The sequence below is a fragment of the Macrosteles quadrilineatus genome, unplaced genomic scaffold (genome assembly GCF_028750875.1).
Source record: "Macrosteles quadrilineatus isolate MER2022 unplaced genomic scaffold, UCM_ALF_1.0 Scaffold_9__3_contigs__length_116548681, whole genome shotgun sequence".
NCBI lineage: Eukaryota > Metazoa > Arthropoda > Insecta > Hemiptera > Cicadellidae > Macrosteles > Macrosteles quadrilineatus.
The window spans coordinates 22,872,573-22,897,753 of NW_026542602.1; the positions used below are offsets into that span (position 1 = coordinate 22,872,573).

Genomic DNA, 25,181 nt, shown 5'->3' on the forward strand with positions numbered 1-25,181 from the left:
TGCAGCATGACTTCTATAATTTCATAATCTTGATTTATGATTTTTTAAATATAGGCTATATGAGCACAAACCAAAATATTGCCAGTCACTAGGATAGACCACATTATTGAAGTTACATGATGCTAAATATCTACAGGTGTTTTAGTGTTATAGTTTGTTAATAGTAGGGCCTGCTTTTGCTTTAATAAATTATACTAGAGTAGATAGAATTATTTTTGATATAACATCCTAAAAAAGATAAAAAGTCAGTAACAACTATCAGACTAAAATTTAAAATTAGTAAATGTGATATGGTTTACAATTAATCAACAGTACACATTTATTGTTGATAAAACATTAATATTACAGAATTGAGGATTTTTTTTATTTTTATGACAGTCAACCCTAAAGCCACGTAAGATTTATACCTTCCATGACATGTTGTGTATTGTGTAAACAGCTTTACGTTGTGTAGAAATTATTACTTCATCACCATTATCCATAGATACTATCAAAAGCTATTGAGCAAACAAGCTTGTTATCCCTATCTCCCTCATCTTCTCACCATTAGGGCTCAATTAATTTATCCTTCACATCAGTATCAAGGACAGAAATTAATTTTAAATACCCAATAATAAAAGTATTAGGTATATGTAACTAATAACGCAGCTTCAAACATAATTAAACACTTGCTACGTTGTAAAAAGTTTTCCAGGAGCAAAATAGTTTTGAAACTATAATAATTTGTTCCTAAACAAAACATTAACCATGACTGATCATACAGTAATTATTTTCCCCAAGCGAAGCTAGGTCCCCAGTTACTGTTACTAAGATAACAAATAACCAAGCATTTTAATGCTGTATAGACAAGTAAGGATTGAGTAAGTGAAAATACCAGTTCAGCAAACTGTTGACTGTCATCATTAATCTGTGACATAGAAGGTGCAAAGTTTGCAGTCATGCTTCAATTGTGCCACTCATTTCATGATTAGAATAACAGTGCATCATCTTAGAGAAATGTGTTGAAAGTGAGTAGAGGAAAATTACAAACTAAGCAGGTAACCCTAGGATAGTAGGAACATGTAAGTAGATTTGAACAGCTTTAAGTTCCTTAATATATAGGGTTGATATTGTATAGCCTCTAGGTGTGGTGATTTTCTAGTTAAACTTTAAAAAAAAAAACATGGAAAAAGTATAAAATTTTTGAGGGCATATTCTTATTACAGAATAAGGTCTAACAGTGTCTGATAGTAAAAAAAAAAAAAATATTATGTACATTGTGCATATGACTAAAAATTGTTATGCAACAATATCACTCAACTAATGTAGAAGCTATTAATTTATAGTAAGTAATTTCAAAAGAAGTTTGGCAACATTGCATCAATTTCCATAACACTGTTTCATTGAGAGAATTTCATATTATACAGGGTGCATGCCCGTTCTACGCAAAGGGATCTTGCAGTATTCAGTTGAAACCTTTTTGTATTAAGAACAGCAGTTGGTATGCATATTTTCAGGTATGCTGGCAAACCTATTATTTTTAAACCTTCACAAATATATGTTGGTTGTTTCAGCGAGATGACAGGAACAGTGGCAGTGTCTGATCAGATTGCCAAGGACCCCAAACTTCGCCTAGCTGACGTACAACAACTAAGGGAATGGCTCAAGAAACAGCCACACCTGCCTCAGGCCCTCCCAGGTACTGTGAACTCTATAGCACGAATGTATCAACTTAGATACTCATCCCACAACCAGTGTGCAGTACAGAGCCAGTAAGCCATGTATTTCAAATAGTTCGGGCAATACTAGCTGTCCTAAAAACACCAGAACCCTCAAAACGCTTATTTACTTTGTACTTATACCTTGACATAGTTTTCACGATTAAAGATTTACTTTTACACCAACCACTTGTTTACTGCAGTTACTAACTGGTTTGATTTGATATATTTCGCCGTTGACTTTCAGACATTGCATTTTTATGGACCAGCCCCTTTTTATTAAAAAATAACGTAGTTAAATGAGCCACTCAAAGTAAAAACATTGATTTTCCCCTTAGTTTGTGTTACTGTGAAAGTTAATGCTGTAAAAAAGATTCTATAGTAAGTTCGCCTTGGTTAACAATATGGCGTAGTCGACACAAGACAGTAACTTAAATAAGCATAATCTGTATGTGGCTCAATTCAACAAAGTTAATGACTACAACTTCTTCGATGGGAATAGAATGTCAGTTCTATTCATAATCAAAGGCTTAACACGCATATAACTGAAAAGAACCAATGTAAATCCAACTAAAGTGAGGCACAATTGCTAATTACAATAAGGAAGCGTATCAGTTATTTTGGTGAGTCAGTGACTAAGTTAGTGGCATGACAGACTGTAAAACTAATGTTATGGGTCCATTTCATTTATCAATCACTCAAAATTCATTAGTTAAGTTCATTCATGTACTGTACCTCTGTAGAACTTATTGTCTTGATGCATTCCACACACAGGCCTTTGAGGCCTATGTGGATAGGAAAATACAAGGTTAAAACTACCCTAACCTATGCTAACCTTTATTTAAATCAATCAAACTCGCAAAATATAAGATTTTTTCATTTATTGCCTGTAGACGAGTACCTCGTAGCTACAATACACAGTTCGGAGTACAGCGTGGAGCAAGCCAAACAGTTGTTGGTAGCCAATGTCACCAGCAGGACTAACTATGTAGAGATCTTCCACAACAGAGACCCCTTGGCTAAAGACAAGCAAGCTATCTGGGACCTACTGTAAGTAAAAAGCTCAACTACCCAATATTGCTGGTATAGATAATTGTGTGGAAAATGTAATTAAACAGTCTCTTATGCAGTAGGGGTGGATTAGTGTGTGTTTCACCAATTCACTTGTAGAGAAAACTTATGTGTGACCTACTCTCCCCAAAGTCACTAATATTACTCCTGTCACTATAAGTGTTCTCCAAAAGTTACCAAACACCTTCCACTAATCTCCCTTCCCTCGTTACACACTGTTTGATCAGAATTTTATTAATGTTAGAAAATGTTTGCACTTAAGTTATAATAGTATAAAAGATGTTTAATTAAAAAAGTGTCTTGCCTCTGAAGACCCTAAAACAAAGTAAACTCCAGACCAGAAACTCATTTATCTTTGAAAATCTGTTCACATAGAATATTACCTATATATTAAAAAATTCTATGTCAGTATTTAATCTAGTTTATTAAATTCTAATTACTTTCTAATTACAAAATGGTATAATAACTGTGATTCTATAAATGTTTGCTTACTTAAACTTTCTAACTGGTAACTCTTTAAATAACCCTCATTTATTTCATCCTAGAGCAATTTGATCCCTCTATTTTTTTTTACCTAGCAGATTTAAGGCTAAGCGATTTATGGAATAAAAACACCCCGCTTTATTTCCTTATTGAATGAACCTGCTTTTGTTTTCTGGGCCACTATTCAATTTATTACAGGTTGGATATGTTTTTACATACACTTATATCAAAAGATGCAAGACTAAGAAATACAAATTTTAATTTCTTTAAGAGTGTGGATTGAACCTAAATAAAACATAACAGATTTATATTTTAACATTTACCTCTTGGGTATTAATTTTAAGTTGAACATTGATATTTGCGGGGGGGGGGGGGGGGGGGCAGTGGAACAGTGGTCCAAGACAAATATCTATGATTTAACTATTTATTACTATCGTTATACACTATCTCCAAACAAATAATGATTTTGCTAATTGTCACATAGTTCTTTACTGTGCTGTAGCAAAATTGTCCTTGGAGCGGAGGGATAGTATGATGGAGAGAAGTTACCATTTCCCACGAAAGGTTTTAGTTCCAGTTGAGTACCAAATTATAGAATTGAACAGTGGTCACAGTAGGTGTCAAATATATTTAAAAATGTAAAATAAACTCTTGTATACAAATCTGTAACCCTTCTAGAAACCTATGGGTGAGCACTAACGTGACCAAAGACAAGCACCGTATTTTGTTCGGCGGCCTCAAGAACTACGATCCCGAGCTGTTCAACTTCCCCTCCCTGCTGAGTGTGTTTGTCAGTGTTGTGGACACCACCATACAGGAGTTGGGGGTTTGTCCAGGATATGTTATAGTACTGGACTGTAGAGGGGTTACTCTCTCGCACCTTGCAAGGGCCAACGTCTCACTGATCCGCGACATACTCAACTTTGTACAGGTTAGATTATTGTAAGACTACCAACAACCATGTAAATATGATATCAAGCTACAGTTAACAAATGCTATTGATTGTCAGTAAGCCATTTTTAATAGGCTGCACTAAATAAAAGTGATAAATACCATAGTAGCTAAGCACACAACACTTTAGATGTTTTACAAAACAGGTTAACACAGAATGTCTCAGATTGTGAAACAGATGGTATGAATACAAGTTTTCAAACAGATGATGTTTGGAAAGCAAATAACTAAAATTGAATGCCCATAGTACTAAATGTTGGTACTTTTAAGGGCTTCTACGGGACAACCCTTTGGTAAAATCATTATGAAACTGTTTATCTTTCCTATTTATAACCTTAATAATGAGTACCAGTATACCAAATATCAGACTTCTAACTAATCAGGAAGTGAGTGAATGAGTGAGTGGGTGAGTGGGTGAGCGAGTAAGCGAGTAAGTGAGTGAGTAAATACTTGGTTAAAAACAAGATTTCAAACAAGTTAATTAGAAAATCATTCATAACATGTTGTATAAGTGGACATTAGAAAAGACAATATTTTGTTGCAAAAAAAGAACAAGAAAGTAGATACAAAAAGTGAAATATTTTTAATAAAAAATTACCAAATCCAATAGTGGAAACGATATGAAATTGCTAATAATATGCAATTTTACAGGACGCTGTTCTAATCAAGATTAAGGCAATACATGTAATCTTTGTTTCTCCAGTTATTGACAAGATTATGTTTGTTGTGAAACCATTCCTTAGGAAAGCTCTGTTAGATATAGTAAGTATAAATTTTAATAGAAAAAATTTATTAAATAAACAAATTGATTGGATATTATCAAATCAAATTTTGTAATAGGTCTAAATGTTCTAAATTGATATTAATTGAGTTATATCAATGATCATTATCCGGAATTAATACATTAATTTATGTACCCATTTTATGTTTTCTCAAAATCTAATAGTTTCTGAGATACCAACGGTGGCACAGGTAAGTTGTTCACCCTGTATATAATATTTAATCAGGAAAATATCAAAAATAGTAGCATTAATAGACTTTAAGATTTTTTTATATTTTTTTACAGCAGACTTTCTCTCAGCAAAACTTGTTCCACAAATAAATTTTTTTTTTTTCTCAGCTCTACTTCCACACAGGGGAAATGAAGGATTTCTACAATGAGGTTCCACGTGAACTTCTTCCTCCGGAAATTGGGAGTACCTGGTCCAGTCACAAGCAACTAAATGGTGGGTAAAATCAGTGTGTGTGCCTTATAAGTGGGTAATCCTAAGTTCAATGGTATAGTTGGAGAGGTATCAATGCTGTCCTCAAATGAAAAAGGCTAAAATCTTTATGTTAGTGTTTTATGTTCTTCAATTTTCTTGGTTAAACTAGCAATAGGTCAAATTACTTAAATTCACAACAAATTTTTTTTATTGACATTTTAAGTTTGTCAATTCAATTTTGTGGGATTTAAAATTGAGATTTTACACCAGATTATATCTTAAAACTTGAACCAACAAGACCAACAATTCTATTCTGGTTTATAATTTAAAAATCATTAACTAGTGATAAATGAAATAGTGATGAAAAATCTACGAGTTTACAGCAATCTAGAATCGTTCACTAAGTTTAGGTTTATTAAAATCTACTATTTAGTGTTAGTCACAAATAATTTCAAAATTATCTATAATTTTAACTTATTTTATTAGACCTAAAGCTATTTTTAGAGTTTGTTATGAGTATAGTTACTGTCAAAACTTAATGGCGAAACAAACATAATTATTGATTGTACTTATAAGGATTATCAGGTTTGACATTAGCTACGAGTTAAAGTCTAAGATAATCAAAGTATTGAGTATGATCTAAGCAAAACTCTTATACTTTCTATTCTATGAACTCATTCTGTAAAAAGTTAGACACAGCTCAGAACATTATAATGTGCTCAAGACAAGGCTCGATTTGAGGGTAAACATAGCTAAGGCATTCCAGACCCCTCCCTAAGATATGCTATGAAAATTTCAACTTTTTTTAAGAAATAATTCTTAAATAAGTGCTCTAGATGCATGTTTTTGTTTACTCTTAATAATTACGCGCTAGCACGCAAAAAATGCTACAATCCTAAAATCCAGAAATCCGACACCGAATATACACATAGTAAATAGTAAATAGACAAATAAATAAAAATCTTTACAGAGCTATCACGGGACAGACTGGAGCGACAGAGAGACTGGTTGAAGGAGACAGAGCGTTGGGTGATAGACGAGAGTAAAGCTCCGGACAACAAGAAAGACAACTACAGCGTGGCAGGGTCTTTCCGCAAACTGCAGCTAGACTGAGTGATATAAACTTTTATGAACTTTTGACTGCCCATAGAAGTAAATACCCCCATGTCGAAGCTGTGACCAGTTTTAAGAATGATAATGAATGAAGTTGAATTGAGCCATTGAGTAGTAGTGAGTTGAGTGTCAATTACAAATGTCTGTTGAATAGGCTAAGCCAATCTAAATAGGACAACTTATTTTATATACTACATAATCTTTTACACAAGTGTTAAAATATAAAAACATACAATTTTGTTAGTACTGCACTCTATTAGCGCTCATTCAAATAAAATAATATGCTGAAACTGATGAATATAGATTGGATGTCTAATTTATTGATCAACAGTTAATGAAAGCCTGTCACAAAGCAAAAGTGACCAGTTGAACTTAAAAGATTGTTCCATATAGGTTTGAGCTTGGCCAAAAAGGGTATATTATGCAAATGAAAATAAAAATGTAAATAAATATGTATTGTGTTCAAAACTGTTGATTCATATCTGAAGAATTTTGAATTATGTAAAGTTAATGCAATTGCAATACATTAGAATATGTAATGTATGTTATATGTGTAGAATTAGTATGTATGTGTATGGAATATGAGTGTTGGCTCAGAATATGTAATAGAAAACATTAAAGACAAATTGTGTTAATCATTGAGTAGTGCATCAAAAATTTAATTGTTTAAGTTGGGAGATGTTTTTTTAAGAAGAGACTAACACCGTGAAACAGGAATGAACAAGATTAAAAAAATCAGAAACGAAGTTCTTAGTTGAAATTCACTATAGTATAATTTTATGTAATATAATTTTTATATTTTTTTAATAATAGTAAAAACCCTTACACACATCTTAAGGGTATGTTATGTCACATTCTTCTAAAAAACATATTCTAAACCGTTATTTTATTATTAAAGAACAGAAAAATTATTCTTTAAATCTTATAGTTTAATGGGATTGTGTTATGTAATGTATTAGGGTTATTCAAAAATCTTACATTTCATCTAGGAGAACTTGAAGAAGCAAGACCAAAATGTGAGCAAGAAATACAACTTTTACCACCTTTTACTCCTACAGTAAGTAAAATTTGTATTAATCCAAGTTGAAAACTATTACTGTACTGTATGCAATAATAAATGAAAAATTTACCGGATAAAGCTTGCTATTTAGAGATTGTACAAAATAAAATATTTCTATTTTTTTATAAAAACTATTTAAATAATTTATATGAAGACGGATGAAATGAAATGAATGAAATGAAATTATGTTTATTTCCCAACTGAAAAATACAATTCATAGTATTTTACCAAATAAATTACTTAATCCTTGTCTTAAAAATAACTTACAAAATAATACTATAACTAAATGGCACAAAGAGATAAAAAAAATACCTTGTCAACTTATATGGAAATGTGTCTACATAGGCAGGGCCTGTGCATAGACATGAGTTGCGGGTAATTTGTTTAGTGAATGGGAAATTTTTTTTTGGAAGTGATTGTTATCACGTCTGAAAATTGGATTGATCTAAGATTGTTTTTACATAATGCATAATTTTTGTGGCAATCAAACAGTGATACAAACTATCTAAACTATATTATTGAAATACAATTATTATGGTGGTTAAAACTTAGGGTTACGATTTTTATTTACACTCCCAAACAGTATTCTCTTGAACTCTATTGACAGTAACATGAACAAAAGACCTTGATCATCTGTTGGTTGAAACACCTCAACAAGGCGTATCAAATTGCTGACTGCACGTAAGCATTCTCCAGGGTCAAAAGGTCGAATTCCGTTTGTTTTTAGACGAAACATACAATGTATGTGTATTGTGTGTGCAGTATATAAAAACTAATCTAAATAAACACTACATTCGCTGTCAAAATAGTGAGATCTACAACCGTTGGACTGTTTACCAGCATTAAAAAAAAATTAGATTATGCTATTGTTTATCAGTTTAGGGAAATAGAGAAAATCTTTGTCTAAGTGAAGCTGAATTTTAGACTAAAATGTGCAATGTGTGACAATTGTTCTATTAATAGTTCACAACTTCATAATTTTTTTGAGCAAAGAGTTAGATATTTTAGCTATAATATTCTTGTTCTTAAAGTACCTATAACTTTTAAGATGAAGTCATTAGGTTTTCAGAAGTTGTACTCGACTAAAACAAGAAACACTTAGTTTTGGTAACTAATGGACTTAACAATTATTTTAAGTCCCATTAACAACTTTAACATTAATGATTTTACCGACCTAAACAAAACTTATGGTAAGGAAGATGTATCTAGATAGATAATGTAAACCCCGATTTTTGCATTTCAGACAACTTACTTGGGAAGATAATCATGTAAAAATGCGTAACTCATGATTGTATTTTGTATAATAAACCCACATAATTAAACATGGAAAAATAGTGCATCAGAAGTATTTTATTTGGAAGATAGTAGAAATTAACATGAATCATCTCTCAAAACACAACTCATCGCGCGCTTCATTAGCTCCGGATACCACTCGCAAAATCCGGAACGGATGAGTCAGAGACGCGCGTCGATGACGTAATCGAGAAGGCAGTGGAAAACCAAACAAATCAACAGGACTTAAATATTCTGTCGTTGTTCCTCATGTGACAGCGACGCATATCGCTTACGCAAAACAAAGCAGACTTATCAACCGATTGTTATCTTATCAACTGGAACGAGCTTGAGTTGGTCGTGCGCCGCGAAACGTTTGTGATCGAAGTGGCAAGTGGCAGTGGCAGTGCGCGGAAACAGCTGTGCGAGCCCGCCCTACAGAGAGACAGAGACAGTCAGCTGCTATTCCTCTTCCACACAACACACCTTTGCTTGCAGGTTATGTCGTCTGGATAGTGGAGTGGTTAGCTCGCAGTGCGGTGTTACAGTGATCGTTCCAAATTCCAAGTATTACTGTATGAGGTGAAGTGAAGTAGTGAAGAGCGGTGGGTAAGGTTATTTTAGCCTATTGGAAACAAGGTGTACAATCATCCAGGAATAACTTTTTCTGTCAGTGTCAACATACACTCTGCCTTCTGCGGTCTATATTGCACGCTTTCACTTTCACACTACATCACATTACACTGCAAAGGTATCGAGTAAACAAGAGTGGCAACGTTTTTGTATACTAATCACTTAATAAATTACATGTAATACTTGAGGTGAATGTTTCTAAAACATATTTTGTTAAAAAAGAAAATCTAAATAGGTCAAGGCCAAAAGTGTTTTGCTAACCCAACCAAGGAAGTCTATCTCACAGACAAAAACATTTCTAAATTTATTTATTTTTTCTCAAACAAACAGGAATTTTGTTCAAAAAGTCACTTATAAGTTGTTTTTTTAATAATAAATTCCCAAGCATTTAATCAGTGTTTTCCCGAGATTTAAATATATTTTTTTTAGCTTGCCAACTAAATAGCATTCAAATGAGATTTTGTATCAGGTTAGAGCAATTGCAATAATTTTATTTAAAAGTAGGCTATTTAACCAGCTAACGGATTGACTTAAACTACCTATTTCTCCACTGTCAAAACTTGTCACTATCCCATTTGCTTTGTGCACAAAGGCAGTTAAAAGTCAATTATCAATTATTTGAGATGAGGACATACCACCTAGGTGTGTATTTTAGCCCTACTATGAGGGAAGGATAAGTGTAGAATGTTGTGAGATAATCTGCGTAGCTTTGTTACTGACCAAGATCAGTAATCAAAATCTATCAAAAATTTTTAAAGGTCAATGATCAAAACAGCTGAGTCCGGTTTTGAACCATCAAAAAGTTACTGACTTTTCTCAGGATCGAACCGGTGATTTAGTTTAACATAAAACAGTACGTATGACTAAATTGCACAGTATAGGCTACAATAGAAGGAAAATATTGATAAATAGTAAACATACAACTGATACGACAACATTTATGTGCACAGTTTAAAAGATTTTACAGCCATAAGCTTGTTTTAACTCTTTAACAGATCTAGAATATCTCCTGTGCAGCTGCAACCTTAAATGTAGGTAACACATTTTGGTAAGACCTGAGTATGAGATTAGGTCATGAGGAACAGTGGTCGGCTATGGGCCTACTTTCACCATTACTTGGAGTTGAGTTGCACAACTGAACACACCTCTGCTTTGTTCAAGGCCACAACAGCCTTCAGCTGTGTTTCACATCAATGGGTCCTATCTGTCCATGACTAATGCAAACCACACTTTATACGCTAATCTATAATATTATAAAATATAGGGACGGTTCTTTAGCAACTAACTGTATATCTGTTTGTTGTGGGTAAACGCAAAGAAACGGGACCAACTGAACTAGAATTGTAGCCTATAGCAACTCAGCCAACATATAAGCCTGTTCAAATCCTTGTTACTTCCCCTAGCAATCCCCAATAGACATAAAAACTTTTGAGGTAGAACTTTTGGAAATAAATAAATTGGTGTCTATAGCACACAATGCAAAGCTACCAAGAACTTCTTGCAATTGAGTTTAGTTTCTTTAATGAATGGGTGAGTGTGAACGTGTTTCCTAGAGGAGGTTTGAAGAAGAAAGCAATTCTCATATTTATTCACAATATCAAGAAGCACAAGTTACGAAACAAGTAGGCCTATTTGTAAATATTTTACTTTAAGGAATGGTTTACATATGGTTTATACAATACGGCAATGAACACTCAGTTTTAAACCAAAAATAATTTTACTCCAAATCAGTTTGGAATTAATTGAAATGCCAAAAAATATGTAGCATATACACATTTACCATTTGAGATGGGGACGCCCCGCCCCCTATGTGCGTATTTTAACCCAAATATAACTGAAGGATGAGTATAGAATGAATTATGGAGTGGACGGAATGGATTGCAATGCATTGTGCAGCTTTGTTAGTTAGCCTGCTGACTAAGACTAGCTTTTTAATAATCAGTTAGGACCATTTAAAAAAAGTCCAAAGATCCAAGGACAGCTGGATCCAGTTTCCAACCATCAAAAAGCTACACACTTTTCTCAGGCTCAAACTGGCGAGCACTTTAACCACTGAGCTATCCAGCTTTATAACACTTATACATACCCTACTAGATATAATGTTGTTCAGTGGAAATAAAAATCTTTTAACACATTCACTGCTAATGATATGTAATACTTTTATAAATGGCTAAAAAACATAAACATTAACATGATCATGTTAATTGAGTGACAATATATCTTTAATTAAATAAATTTTATACTATAAATTGTGGATTAAAATATATTATGTAATTATATACATCATGTATTATATATCTGCTAATATACTTATGACGCACATGTGCGTCATTAGCAGTGAACGTGTTAACAGTACTATAATTTTTGTTGCATCACTATCACGTAGCCTATTTCTAACAACTACTGAGAGTGGGCTACGATTAATTTCTGTTTCAAAGAAAAGTCCAGTGGGAACACAAAATAGAGTAATGTGATATTCCAGTTCCAATTGTACCAATCAATGGGAGCGAGATCCATTATAACCAGTGTCGATTTGCTTTGAGTCACTTGGATGGGCTTCTATTTGTGAATAAGTGATTTATGTCCCTGAGGTCCAATCAAAGGATTCAATTTACTTTTTGCAATGTTGGTTTGATTTATAGTTATGAAGATACCTAACACTAATCCAACGAAATCATAAATATTAAACTGATCACTCCTAGCAAAGCATTCTCTTTTCTCTTATAACTACTATGTGTTTATAATTGGAAAATAAAGTAGCAAAGACCTAGTCTAACATTTAAACATAAAATTCCATCATGTCATTTGATCTTACAAATGCATTTTAAGATCATTAAATTTTGTCAATACTCACCTCATTATGAAAATTTTTAACAAACAAACTAACTAGGGTATGTTCAATACAGTTTCTGAAACCCAACAAATGCCGGAGTCAGGTTAAGCCCATGTTACGCAACAGACAAGTAGGTGTGGATTAGATAAAAAGCATATCAGCCATTATGATGTATGTGCCTTAAAAACCTGTTGATAAACTATCACAAGCTAATCTGTCGCAATAAAAGTTATATGTATCAATTTTGAATCCACACCTTACACGGTCCAGGTTGTCAACGTTAAGTGGAAACTGTTTTATTTTCAAGACAAGAAGGATTCTGTGAGACACACTACAGTCCTTCAACATGTGGAAAATAACACTAGAGGAGGAATACAAGAAAAATCCAGAATTGAAGGAAGAGCAAATACAAGAGATTCAAACATGGATAAAGAGCCAGCCACATTTGCCCTCTATCACAGGTTAGTAAAGTATCAAGGATCTGATAAATGATTAACAAAAAATTAAATACTGAATCTAGCTGTTAGACAACCATTGCCATATAAAACTGTACCTAGTTTTAGGTTCGAAGAGAGATTCTATTTTAATCAAGCCACAGACAGTATATTTCCGTAAATGATTTTCATCTCCTATACACAATCTTAACAATCACGTCCAACCAAAAATACAAACTGCAACTAACTTTAGCATATCTTGTCACATCAGCTAATATGGTACAGAAAGGGCTAACACTTGAAAACTTTGTGAGAGGCTGGTTTAACAATGTCACAGAATAACGATTGTCTCACTCTTTCCACCAAACTTTAGAGTCCAAATTGAAGTATTATATTGTGAAGTTGTCTAACCCTGATTTGAAGTTTTGTATTCCTGACTGTTTACCGAGTTGTACTTTAAAGTAAAAAGAGCCTTGGGGTGATATGGAAAGGGTGGTCTGACTAATAGGGCAATTACTGATAATGGAAGAGAAGGATATTCAAACTGTGACAAGTCTTAAGGTTACGATTACAGAGGTTATTTCAACCTTAACCTAGTTTTCAATCCAGGAAAATACACGCTAATTGTCTGACCACATTAATTTAAATATTAATTTTTGGCCAGGTAATAGCTTATTTGTGCTGCAATTAAGTAAGTAGCTATCAAAATACCACAAAATGTAAAAGTGTACTAATTGTCAGTGTTGCCAAAAATTAATTCCTAGATTATATAAGTACTAAATTGTAAATAAAACGTAAATGTTCCGCTTCCACTAGCCTGACTGTTTAAAATTCACTTCTTACTTGGATACTCTAATTAAAGATATTTCCCATTTAATTATTGCACGAACAAATTACAGATTCCTTGATTAAACCATGGAATCCATGTAAAATGTATGGACACGATGAGGCACGATATGGTAAAATGGCACGATTTTGAAAAATCCCTAATAAAAGATAAAAAGAATAATTTATGGTTTTAACATGTACATTTAACTAAACATTTTTTTTACCTAAAAAAATACAACCGAAAGAGTGCTGTGCACAAACCAAATTATCCACGTTTTCTTTTGAATGTCTTTACGGCAACCGCATGTCGTTCACTCGTCTAATGCTCCATGGTTACTGAAATTTCCACTTGCCTCGACACTCAAGGTAATTTTCCCCAATTTCACATAGCCCCTATCTCTCATAGCTGGAGTCGGAATTGTGCCGTTTCACTGCCTCACCCTATATTTTGCAGAGAAGTAAGCCAAAACCACAACCCTAGCAGGTAGTCAACAATTTAGACATGTGGGCTGATGGACGATGATACTTTATGAGGAGGGAATTTCTAATAGACAGACCCTACTAATTAACAACACCAATACAAGCTATATGCCATTTTTCTACTATTTTCAGAGAATATGATGTAGCCTATGGTAAACAACATCATCATCTATTGTCTATTTAATACACAATAAATAAAATTAGGTTATATTGTGAAACCTTTTTGATGAAAAGTCGCTTTTACACTGAAGTTTGTAACAAACATTTTCAATCTTCACATTTTGATATAACCCCTCAATTTAATAAACATTGCTTGCAAATTCTTGTGGAAAACTGGTTTTCTGTCGTAGACACTCGTAGAAAACTGTAGAGAACATCACAAATAACCTAGCGTTGTTTGAATTGTTATAGACTTTTTTATTAAAAACTTGTTTTGTTAACTCTGGTGGTTAATTAAAGTAGCTTTAAAGTTATTTATGTTTTTATATAAAATGCAACCCTATGTTGTAATGAGATATTATTATGACCATTTACAGACCTGGACGTGGTGATGTTTCTACAGTCGTGTCAGTTTGACTTGGACCAGACCAAAGAGACAGTGGAGGCTTACTACACTTACAGAACTTCCCTAACAGACTTCTTCTCTGGCAGGGACCCGATGTCAAAAGAGATACAAGAAATATCCAAAGTCATGTGAGTATTATTTGAAGTCAAAATTAATTCAATAAAGAACCAGATACTGTCCCATCTAATCATTATTCATTAGGCTATAGATAGTATTAAGTTTAAATCACGTTATTGACACTAGTTTGACCCATTTCTTTTAAAAATTTTCACAGCTACATTTTTATTTCATACTTTTGTCTAGGCCTATAAAATTCTTCACTGTGTACCAAATTCCACATAATTTTATTTTCCCAAGTCACATGTTATCTAGTATCCAGGTTTACAATTTACTTTGTGATTATCTGTTAAAATTTAGGTAGATTCATAACAATCAGAACTGAGGTTATTACAAATCATATAGCCACTAGTGTTTGGTGGTTTTTGAACTCGTGCTTCACGGCAGAAATCTTGCACTCTAACAGTCCCTAACTGTATTCTCTGTTCCTAGCAATGTGACTATTCTCCCTGACCCAGACAAGGATGGTAACCGCATCATGTGGGGCAGTCTGGTCGACCCGGACCCCAACCACTACAGCTTCGCCCTGGCTGTCAAGTACTTCACCATGACCTCTGAGGTGTTCCAGCTAGAGCACGGGACAGTTCCGGGGTTCATCGTTGTCTACGATGTCAAGAACCTCTCCTTCTCCCACCTCCTCAAAACACCCCTCACGCACATCTCCAAGTACACACATTACGCCCAGGTACGCTGTTCATCATGTCAACGGAAAGGTGTACAATTCATTAGCTAAGTGGTTTGAGTGCTCAAGTTGATTCAAGAAGGTCCTTTGGGAAACTTTTTAAATGTTTAGGTCAGTGGAATTTTAAGTTAAAAAATCACAAATACTCTAAACCAAGGGAAAGTGGTACAAACACAGGAAATTTTAGTGGATAAGCTGAGAATTGAACACGCCCCTCTTGCACCAAAGTTGAATACACCAAACACTAGGCTTGCAACACACCCAAGCGAGCATTAAGATTTTAATCACTATGGTTTGAAACTAGATTTAGATGTCCTTTATCAATGATTCATGTCATAGGATCTTCATTAGTAACAGACTAGTTCATTCTACAACTAACTATCCTTCATTCATCTTAAAAATCAACCCGAATGTTTATTGTTGTTAATATAATCTAAGGTGCACACTTTGATGGTAAAAACATTTCAGATGTAATTATAAACATTATGTGAAGTCTGAACTTTTAGTTTTTTAATTGCAAGTAGCTTTGCAGTTCTAATTGAATTGTTCGAAATAATAAGCTAACAGTTGTTTTTTTAATTATTTGACTTTTGAAACAGATACAGTTATCCTAGTAAATGAAACTTAGCTTTATCGGAATCACAAAGTCACTACTATTGGAGTATTAGAACAAAGTGTCATCGATCTTTTCAGGATTTTAATAGGGTCGCAGAAGTTTCATATCACTAGGACAGCCACACATTCACATTATTAATCACAGTAGGCCTACACATATCATACACTATGAGTAATAATATGATAAATGTTGTATGCCCATTAACCAATTAAAGTGTTTTAAATAATTTAGGAACAAAATCTTGGTTCATTTAAAGTTTAACAAATTATTATATTGTCAACTAGTTGAATGATCAAGCAATTGATTAGAAAATATTGTGAATTTTGAAATTGATTTTCACTACAGCTTTCATTATAAAAATATAATGTAACTGGTTGCCAAATGATAAAAATTCATAAGTTTTCATACTATAATCAACTAGCTTTTTCTGTTATCTCTTAGAATTGTTTGAGTAAACAGTATTGACAGTTTTCAATATCAACACACAGTAAATTTTCTTTGAAAATAAAATGAAAGAATTGTTAGTAAAACTTTGCATGGTTTAACTGATTCAAATTACCAAAAACACCATGCAAAACTATAGTAATCAATGTTTTAAATCTTTGTCATCAACTGTGTTTTAGGAGGCTGCATCTTTCCCAGTCAAAGGTATTCACTACTTGAACACTAACGCTGTGATAGACAAACTAGTCTCCTTCGTTAAACCGTTCGTCAAGTCTAGCATTATGGAGGTGGTAAGTCAACCTTTTCATTCTACGAATCTATATTCATAAAATAAATTAAAATATGAGACTGTCAACTCATTGGGTAGTTTTGTATTAATAATTTGTCTGAATAATCCATTAGTAAAGATGACAAAGCTAAAGTTGGTGCAAGTCAAACGTTGCTAATGACAAATGGGTATCTACATTTGAAAAGTAATAACACTTAATTGTTTAGGCCCTATACATGTTTGTTTGGACATTATTTTAGGTAAATAATAGTTTGGATATTTTCCTCAAAACAAAATTTGTCTACAATATTTAATATTATAAAACTTAAGTACCTATTTAAAACTAAAGTTAGTCTCATATTTTTTTAATATTTTAAACTGTCTCTTTCTTAGTCTCAGATAGGGTGCCTAAAGATAATCCGCAAACTAATCCGGATTCTTCTAACTGAAAATTCATTCTTTTAGTTACAACTGCACTCAAATTTAGACACGTTTTTCAAATTTGTGCCAAGAGAAATTGTGCCCAAAGACTACGGTGGGGACCAACTGACGCTAAAAGAAATGAACGGTAAGTGTATTCAATGGTTTTAGGCTGTATAAATGAACAGGACTTTGAATGTAACCTGAACGAGAACGTAAAAAAGTCAACAATGAATCTTGAATTTGATTCAAAGTGAGATGAACTAAAGTGGTAGAGTAAAGGTGTATGAATCTGACTTTGTAGACTTAGTACATAGAAGAATTGTTTTAACGCGAGATGAAACATAGTACCCAAATCAACTCGATAAATTAACAGTGAGTTTGTTTGATTCAAAATGAGAGAAAATTATTTATGAAAATGGAATCAAGAAAACAACGGTAAGTGAGATTTGATGAGAGTGAATAGTTGACCAATGAACTCAAGAACCATTACTGAGCTACCATTTACAAGTCCGATTTGACATCTGACCTGCTGACATTGAACAAGTGTCCTCATTCAGTGACATCTCATTGCAGCATCTCAGCTGATGTCATATGACTGAGTAGGCATAAGAGATCATGACTATACTAAGTAAATATAATGTTGTGAAACATGTTCACTCAAAGACTTAGATCCAAAAACTGATCAATGAGTAAAGCTTTTAAAATAACCCCTACTAATATTAATATAAATGTCAGTGCAACAATATTATTTAATCAACGCTGCTTGGTCTTGGATGAAAATTATTGATTGAAGTAAATGTTTACAGATTTGAACCTGCGAAAGATTGAAGACCACAGGCAGTTCTTCCTGGACGAACAAAAGTATCGTGTTGACGAGAGCAAAAGAGTCGGGAAGAAGGGGAAAAGCTCTGCTTCCGGAAACGGGAATGGAGTGGACGGAGTGAAGGGATCCTTCAAAAAGTTATCTATTGACTGATGTACAATGCGAGAAATTGTAATCGATGGTGCTTTACCCACTGTGAATAAATTTTATGTTTAGATTATACTTTTAACTGTGTTATTATGATCTACTGCCCTTTGTTCAGATTATAAAGAAACGTTTACAAAGTTAACCTCAAGAGTGTGAAAATTACTTTAAATATTCAAGGTAATTTTTTATTAGTGTGATTACTAAGACTTAACTCCTACATGCATTTCAAGTTTTTTTATATTTTAGAGAGAACCAACATCTATTACCCAAATGGTAGTATATGAAGGCTGATGCTTAAACCAGTAACTTTTCTATTAATGTATATAAAAAATGTTACACCTTTACATTGGAACATGAGGTTGTATGATATTGTGTGTAGTGGGAGCTGTTGAACTACTGGAAGATATCGTGATTGGACACTACATGGTAAGTGATTGGTTGTTCTTGATAAAGGGACAGAAATAATGACCTAACTACAACCATTACAAGACTTTAGGTCCATTGATAAATTACATAGAAATGTAGAAAATTTGTCCCTCTAACTAGTTAGAAAAAAAAACTCATAAATGTTTGTAGGGCTTTCTAGAGAAAACATTGAATAGTAAAGGGAGAACAATATGCTTCTAATTTTGTCAAAATATAGTACATTACTCGGTTGGAAACTTACTTAAATTAAATTTAAAACTTTATGTAAAATACATTATTAACAATTTATATCATTAAATGAAGCCACCATTTAATGAATCTTTACTATGAAATTAAAGTCCACAAGATTTAAGTTTCTAAATTTAATCACACATTTAAATATCTTTTAAACTGAATCTTTCTTAAATATGTTTGTTTATTAAACTAACTATTTTTGAATAAAGCAACAATTGTCCTAGTTGGGACCAAATCAAGACTCAAAGGAATAGTAAATACATATACTATATATTATGTTATCCCCAAAATTAATGAAATGTATGAAAATTTGGTTAAGAAGGGAAACATGCCGACTACTATACCATTAACATGTTGTGTAAAGATTTTAAAGTTTCTTGTAAGAGTTAGGAAGGATTTTGTTTTATTTGCGTAATATAACGTGTTGACACTTAATAGAATGGGTCTAGGTTTGCTGCTACAAGGAAACTAGAAAGTTTGTTTTTAGTAAAATATCAATAGCTTAGTATAAAATAAATAAATTTGCAAAGTTTGATCAAAATATATCCATAAACAAACAAACTACAACATTTTAAAATATTCTCCATGGGAATTTTAAATTAATTTACAATTTTTTGAATTTTCTCTAGTTACCAATAACCGTACAAAAACACTTTATTATACAAAATTATTTTTTAAGCTCTTTAAAAAGGTCTAAGTATTGGTCCACAATCAAATTTGAGTCAAAAAACATTTCGTTTTATGTTATTGGTAGGAATATAAGTTTGATTTTATACTGTAAAATATAATACATGTTACTACACCCCTTTTCATGTTGGCAAATAATAGAAAAATTATAAACCACTAGAAAAAAACTATCAATGAACATTTCGTTTCGGCCAGAATTGAACCATAACAGTGTCTAATTCACTCCAATAATATAAAACTGGATGTAAAAATAACAAAACAAAGAATAATTAAGTCAAACCAGGAGCGGCGCCCTCATTTATAATGCAGCCGCCCGCAGTACGCGGCCGACGAGCGGGGCGTATCACGTAATTGAAGGGGCAGTACAGACCCGTCACGCTACGTCCTAACTATACCATCGGGATATCAGGATTATCATGGACATGTCATGTGTATGTAAACACGGAAACATCTTGCTTGCTTAGTAATCAAACACGATTCTTGAGCAATTAATGTTATAAAGTGTTGAAAGTAGTATTCATATGATGTATTGACCATTTATTATTGTTTCGTAGGGGAATGATTCCTAAATAAATGGCTTTCAAAGATTCAATAGGCTTACGGTACTTATGAAAAGTGTATTAAATATGACCAAATAATTTATGAAATTTGAGCATGATTTGTTTTATCTACTTTACAAAGAGAGGACTTGTATTCGTGCAGTCAAAAAATGTTAACTGTATTTTTTGCATATCTGGTCTATCCTATAGGGATTTAATTACACTAATTGTTGTTTGAGAAGGAAGAATACTTTCATACGCGATCGTGTTAATATTGATTGTATAAATAAGAGCCGAAACCTCAATAAAAGCTAACATAAGGTTAGAAAACTTGACCATGACTATAATTTAGTTGATACCCCAAATGCAGAAAATGGCCGTAGATTTGCTTACACAACAGAACTTGCTCTATGAAACAACTACAATTAGTAGTTAGTAGCGTAAACATTTATATATACTGAAAGTAAGAGTTAACATTTTACCAAAACTTTTGTTATACAGTATTAAGACCGGTCGTCAAATATTTCTCGTTTGAGATATCTACAAATTTCTGAGTAGACATACGGTTTTTGGAATCACCGATGAGCCCAGGGACCAGAGGGATTTGAAAAGGGCTTATAAGAAGAACGCGATGGTTACAAAACAATAAAAATCGTAATCGAAGGTTACAAATAAACGAGTCTATAATCTACAAACCTACTCAACGGGTCTACAGTATTTCGCAAAACTGGCGAAGTAACTAATAATGACGAACTCCGCCATGAGGATTTTTTAAACACATGCTGACATTCTCACTTCACGATGTGCTCCATCCGCAGCACGTAACTGGTGTAGTCTTTGTAAACTACCAAGGATAGTTTCAGCAGTAACCAGGTAATTTAAAATTCTATTAATACTATTAATAGAGCCGTAAACCAGCAGTAATCAGGTCATTTAAACCTCTATTAATACTATTAATAGAGGTTTAAATTACCTGGTTACTGCTGAAACTATCCTTGGTAGTTTAGTAACATGCTGGAGCACGAAGTGAGAATGTCAGCTTGTGTTTAAATAATCCTCATGGCGGAGTTCGTGAGACAGTAACAACACAGTAAGGTAATTCAAACATCTCTTCGTTAATTGAGACGACCCAGAGGCCATTTCATCATGGAAATGGTAAGGAATACTCAGAGCCACTTATAAAGGCATTAACCCCCCTTTAGAAAGAAAATCTAGAATATTACTATTTGAAAAAGTATCGGTGTTGTCGTTCCTAAGCACAAGCTCTCTATTGTGTTATCGCCGCTTCATTTGTATCAATCTAGTAATGGATTGCTCACAGTGTGGCTCGCTGTCCGCTGTCAAACTACGAATCATCAAACTTCCAAGATACCCCACAACGGCGTGAGACTCCTTGCGAGGGAGTACTGAGTAGAATGCCAACGTCTTCTTCTCTTCTTCGTGATGTTTCAGTCCAGTGAGCTTAAATCCTACTGGACTGAGGCTGTTTTAGGACTTAGTCCAGTCCTCTTCGGGAAGTCCTAAAACAGCCTCAGTCCAGTAGCGTTTCAGCTCACTGGATTGGAACGTCACGAAGAAGAATGAAAGAATTGCAGCTGCAGCACTAGCTTGTTTTTTCCGATGGACGTATCTGGGAACACATCAAGATCGTCCTGAGATTTCCAAGGTCACGGATGGGAACATGCTACACAACTATGGATGTGGTCGGATCACACCAGACAGGTCTGGGTATCCAAGGTAACCAACCGAGCATAGAAGTTGTCCTGGTCTGAACATAACACCTTCCTACTACTGTCACATATCCGCGTCCCGCCCTTTACAAACGTGTCCATCGCAGATAACAACTTTGAAAAAATCTTATCAAATAGCGAATGCAGTAGCAATATGTCATCTCATTCATTTAGCACTCATCCTTTACTCGTATTCGTCTTTAAACACGCATCGTGGTGAGTCAGTGTTGTAGAGTTCTAGCAAATAGTAAACTGGATTGGTTCATACGTTTAACATTGTGTTAAACGATTTTTGAAAATACTTTAACTACGGTGGATTCGACACAAGCATTCAGTTTTAGCTTATGGACCTGGCAGGGAGTTTGCTTTCAAGACTTCACCAACGTTGGACTTCACACGTGAGTTAGGGGTTTAAATTCAACGCAAGCGTCTAGTTCGATGGCTTATAACCCTATTGGGCATGGAGTTTGTTATTAAAAGACTTACATATACACAGTTTGGAGTTTGAAATAAAGTACTTAAATAGTATCGTAAACCATTTTAAGTGTAACAGTAATCCGGAGGCTAAACAACTTTTTTTAATGTAATAAGTAGTAACTTTTTCATTGAATCGTCCAACTTTTAAGTAGGCTAATAGAAAACTGAAATCACTTACAAATATCGTACTGTAAACTACTTTTAGTGGTGGCACAAACAAATAATTATTGAAGATGGACAAATTTTGAATTTAACTACAAAATAGAGACGACGATGATACTACGGTTTGACGACATCACGAGTGTAATTGACCGAGAAATTGGTCGTTAAAAGTTAACTGTACAATACTACTCTTTACAGATCTGTTTTCATTACATGGATTTGCTGTGGTAAGCTGCATTGCTTTTGTAACAAACACATAATGGAAGTCATTGTGCTGTATTATTACGGTGAGCAAAACCTTGTGAGAATGAATAACAATATAGAAATACAGTAACACTTTTGCTACGTTCGTTTCGAGCAGAGTTTTCGATGGGTAATTAGGGGGGGTCATTAATCGGAAACGATCCGTAGGAAAATAATAATCAAACAAACATACACAATTTAGCGCAATTTAATACTTATTTACTATAAAATAGGTATTTAAACATTTGATTTGGTGAAAAAACACCCATTTCACCAATTCAAATGTTTAAATACAATGCCTGCCATTTGGGCTAGGGGTGACATATCGACTTGAGGTTTGCACCATTGCTTATGTCTTGACAAAACCTTCAAAATGAGGTGTGTCACTCAATAGGGGTTGCTATTTGAAAAAGAATAAGTCATCCCCTACCCCTACCCTGTTATGGGGGTTAAAAAAAATTGTTATGTAAAAAAATGCGGATCCTTTTAAAAAATCAATGCTACAAACAGAATAGTTATATACAGGGTGTCCATAAAAAACGTTTCAGGACTTTGGGAAATGGATCCCCATACTAGAAGGAAGAAAAAAGTTTATGGGAAGGTATGTCCGAAAATGCATATTTACCCAGATATCCGCCATTTTGTTTTTTATACAAAAATATTTTATCTGTGAAGTTTTTTATTCGATGATTATGAAACTTGGTAAACATGTTACCATACACAAGACCTATTATAGAAAAAATAATAAAGTTGTTCCGATTGTAAATTTCAAAATGGCGGCCGTTTGAATTTTTCTAACTTTATTAACTCGAAAACGGCTAATTCTATGAAAAAATGTCAAGAATACTTTTTTTAGCATTTTTAATTGCCTATCAAACAATACCAAGATCAAAAAGATCGGACAAAAGATAACTGAAATATTACGTTTTTTCTGTAAAAATAAGGCAAAGTTATTCGGGGAACCCCTAATTTTTGCCTTATTTTTACAGAAAAAACGTAATATTTCAGTTATCTTTTGTCCGATCTTTTTGATCTTGGTATTGTTTGATAGGCAATTAAAAATGCTAAAAAAAGTATTCTTGACATTTTTTCATAGAATTAGCCGTTTTCGAGTTAATAAAGTTAGAAAAATTCAAACGGCCGCCATTTTGAAATTTACAATCGGAACAACTTTATTATTTTTTCTATAATAGGTCTTGTGTATGGTAACATGTTTACCAAGTTTCATAATCATCGAATAAAAAACTTCACAGATAAAAATATTTTTGTATAAAAAACAAAATGGCGGATATCTGGGTAAATATGCATTTTCGGACATACCTTCCCATAAACTTTTTTCTTCCTTCTAGTATGGGGATCCATTTCCCAAAGTCCTGAAACGTTTTTTATGGACACCCTGTATATTTAAATACAGACTAGCTGTGTGCCCGTTCTACGCACGGGGATCTTATCATAGTCAGTTAAAACCTTCTTATATAAAGCACAGCAGTTGGTTTGCATACTTTCAGATATGCTGACAAAACTATTCCTTCGCAAATACAGTATCTGACAGTTTCAAGCCAAAACTAATGCTTCGCAATTAAATGTCACCCGGATCTTGTTGGTCCATATGTTATATCCAATGATTAAACTAAATAAACGGGTTCAGCATTCTGACACATACTTTCTCCCATAAGTTTGTCAACAACCTTTATCATGTGTAAGCGGTGAGAGTAAATATACGGAAATGGGATTTGTACAATTTTGTTCAGAATTTAAAGGACTATAACATAATGGTTAAAAGTATTTATGGTACTACCTCAACCTCTAAATTTAACACTTTATTCGGGTTGACATTTTCATTATCAAGGCGCTCTTGTCCTTTCCGTGAAACATTGAGAAACAAGGACATTAATGCGTTACCATCATACATACACACAAAAATACCGAACTTAATTCGGGAATCTGCTACGCTTTAAGCATAAAAAGGTACATATAAAATTAGTACTTGAAATCTTTGTTAATGCCATAAAATTTGATCATAACAATTTATATTTGCTTGGACCGGAGATGACTCGAAATTCTGTGGAAATGCTATCTGAACACATCAATTAAATTGAATAGGCCTACGCCTGTAATAAATAAGGTGCAACACCAACGATAACTAATTTGTAAATTACTGTGATGTGTTGGTACGTAAAAATGATTCTTGCTGCTACTAAAGGTTAAAAGGAAAAGAACCAGTACCGTACCAAAAACCAACGTTTACAGTTAAGAACTGTAGTACAGCCGACCAATTATATGCATTAATCAAGGTTATTGATCTCTTGGTTTTGGATTTTCTCGTAAAAAGTTATCGGCAATCAAAGTTATTTCCCATTAATTGCTTTATTTGTACACAACTCTTAATGCAAACTTATCGGTGTCAGTTTGAAAAAAAAAACCTTATACAACATAACTTTCTGTTATTTAATAGATTACGTATTCTCTAAACAATGGTTGCTGGTATATATATTAACATTATAAGGAAATGTGACAAAAATCACACAACGTTGGGTT

At 33.4% G+C, this 25,181-nt stretch overlaps 3 protein-coding genes across 11 annotated transcripts in view; 2 read left to right on the top strand and 1 right to left on the bottom strand.

Annotated features, from left to right (window-relative positions):
• Nucleotides 1-25,181, bottom strand: part of LOC129002602 (dmX-like protein 2) — a 177,984-nt gene that overhangs the window by 51,840 nt on the left and 100,963 nt on the right. The gene's annotated exons all lie outside the window — the stretch shown is intronic.
• On the top strand, nucleotides 984-7,146 carry LOC129002605 (alpha-tocopherol transfer protein-like). Of its 2 annotated transcripts, XM_054430538.1 has the most exons (7): nucleotides 986-1,061; nucleotides 1,554-1,678; nucleotides 2,591-2,747; nucleotides 3,930-4,182; nucleotides 4,854-4,964; nucleotides 5,323-5,428; nucleotides 6,378-7,146. In XM_054430538.1, exons 2-7 carry the CDS (start codon nucleotides 1,558-1,560, stop codon nucleotides 6,518-6,520), a joined length of 891 nt encoding a protein of 296 aa, XP_054286513.1. In that variant the 5' UTR covers nucleotides 986-1,061; nucleotides 1,554-1,557; the 3' UTR covers nucleotides 6,521-7,146. The 2 variants fall into 2 exon arrangements, with proteins under 2 accessions (XP_054286514.1, XP_054286513.1); XM_054430539.1 differs by lacking the exon at nucleotides 4,854-4,964 and having other exon boundaries at nucleotides 984-1,061.
• LOC129002603 (alpha-tocopherol transfer protein-like) lies at nucleotides 9,258-18,220 on the top strand. Of its 3 annotated transcripts, none has more exons than XM_054430535.1 (7): nucleotides 9,258-9,461; nucleotides 12,626-12,779; nucleotides 14,597-14,753; nucleotides 15,175-15,427; nucleotides 16,664-16,774; nucleotides 17,218-17,320; nucleotides 17,982-18,220. In XM_054430535.1, the coding sequence occupies exons 2-7, from the start codon at nucleotides 12,665-12,667 to the stop codon at nucleotides 18,149-18,151; spliced, it is 909 nt and encodes a 302-aa protein (XP_054286510.1). In that variant the 5' UTR covers nucleotides 9,258-9,461; nucleotides 12,626-12,664; the 3' UTR covers nucleotides 18,152-18,220. The 3 variants fall into 3 exon arrangements, with proteins under 3 accessions (XP_054286510.1, XP_054286511.1, XP_054286512.1); XM_054430536.1 differs by having other exon boundaries at nucleotides 9,258-9,457; XM_054430537.1 differs by lacking the exon at nucleotides 9,258-9,461 and adding an exon at nucleotides 9,477-9,603.

Bases quoted from the DNA above. Each gene is read 5' to 3' on its own strand.
- LOC129002603 (XM_054430535.1), top strand. From the start codon at position 12,665: ATGTGGAAAATAACACTAGAGGAGGAATACAAGAAAAATCCAGAATTG. The intron at 14,754-15,174 runs GTGAGTATTATT...CTCTGTTCCTAG, and splicing joins CAAGAAATATCCAAAGTCAT to CAATGTGACTATTCTCCCTG. The intron at 16,775-17,217 runs GTAAGTCAACCT...TCATTCTTTTAG, and splicing joins AGTCTAGCATTATGGAGGTG to TTACAACTGCACTCAAATTT.
- LOC129002605 (XM_054430538.1), top strand. From the start codon at position 1,558: ATGACAGGAACAGTGGCAGTGTCTGATCAGATTGCCAAGGACCCCAAA. The intron at 4,183-4,853 runs GTTAGATTATTG...GCAATTTTACAG, and splicing joins ACATACTCAACTTTGTACAG to GACGCTGTTCTAATCAAGAT. The intron at 5,429-6,377 runs GTGGGTAAAATC...AAATCTTTACAG, and splicing joins CAGTCACAAGCAACTAAATG to AGCTATCACGGGACAGACTG.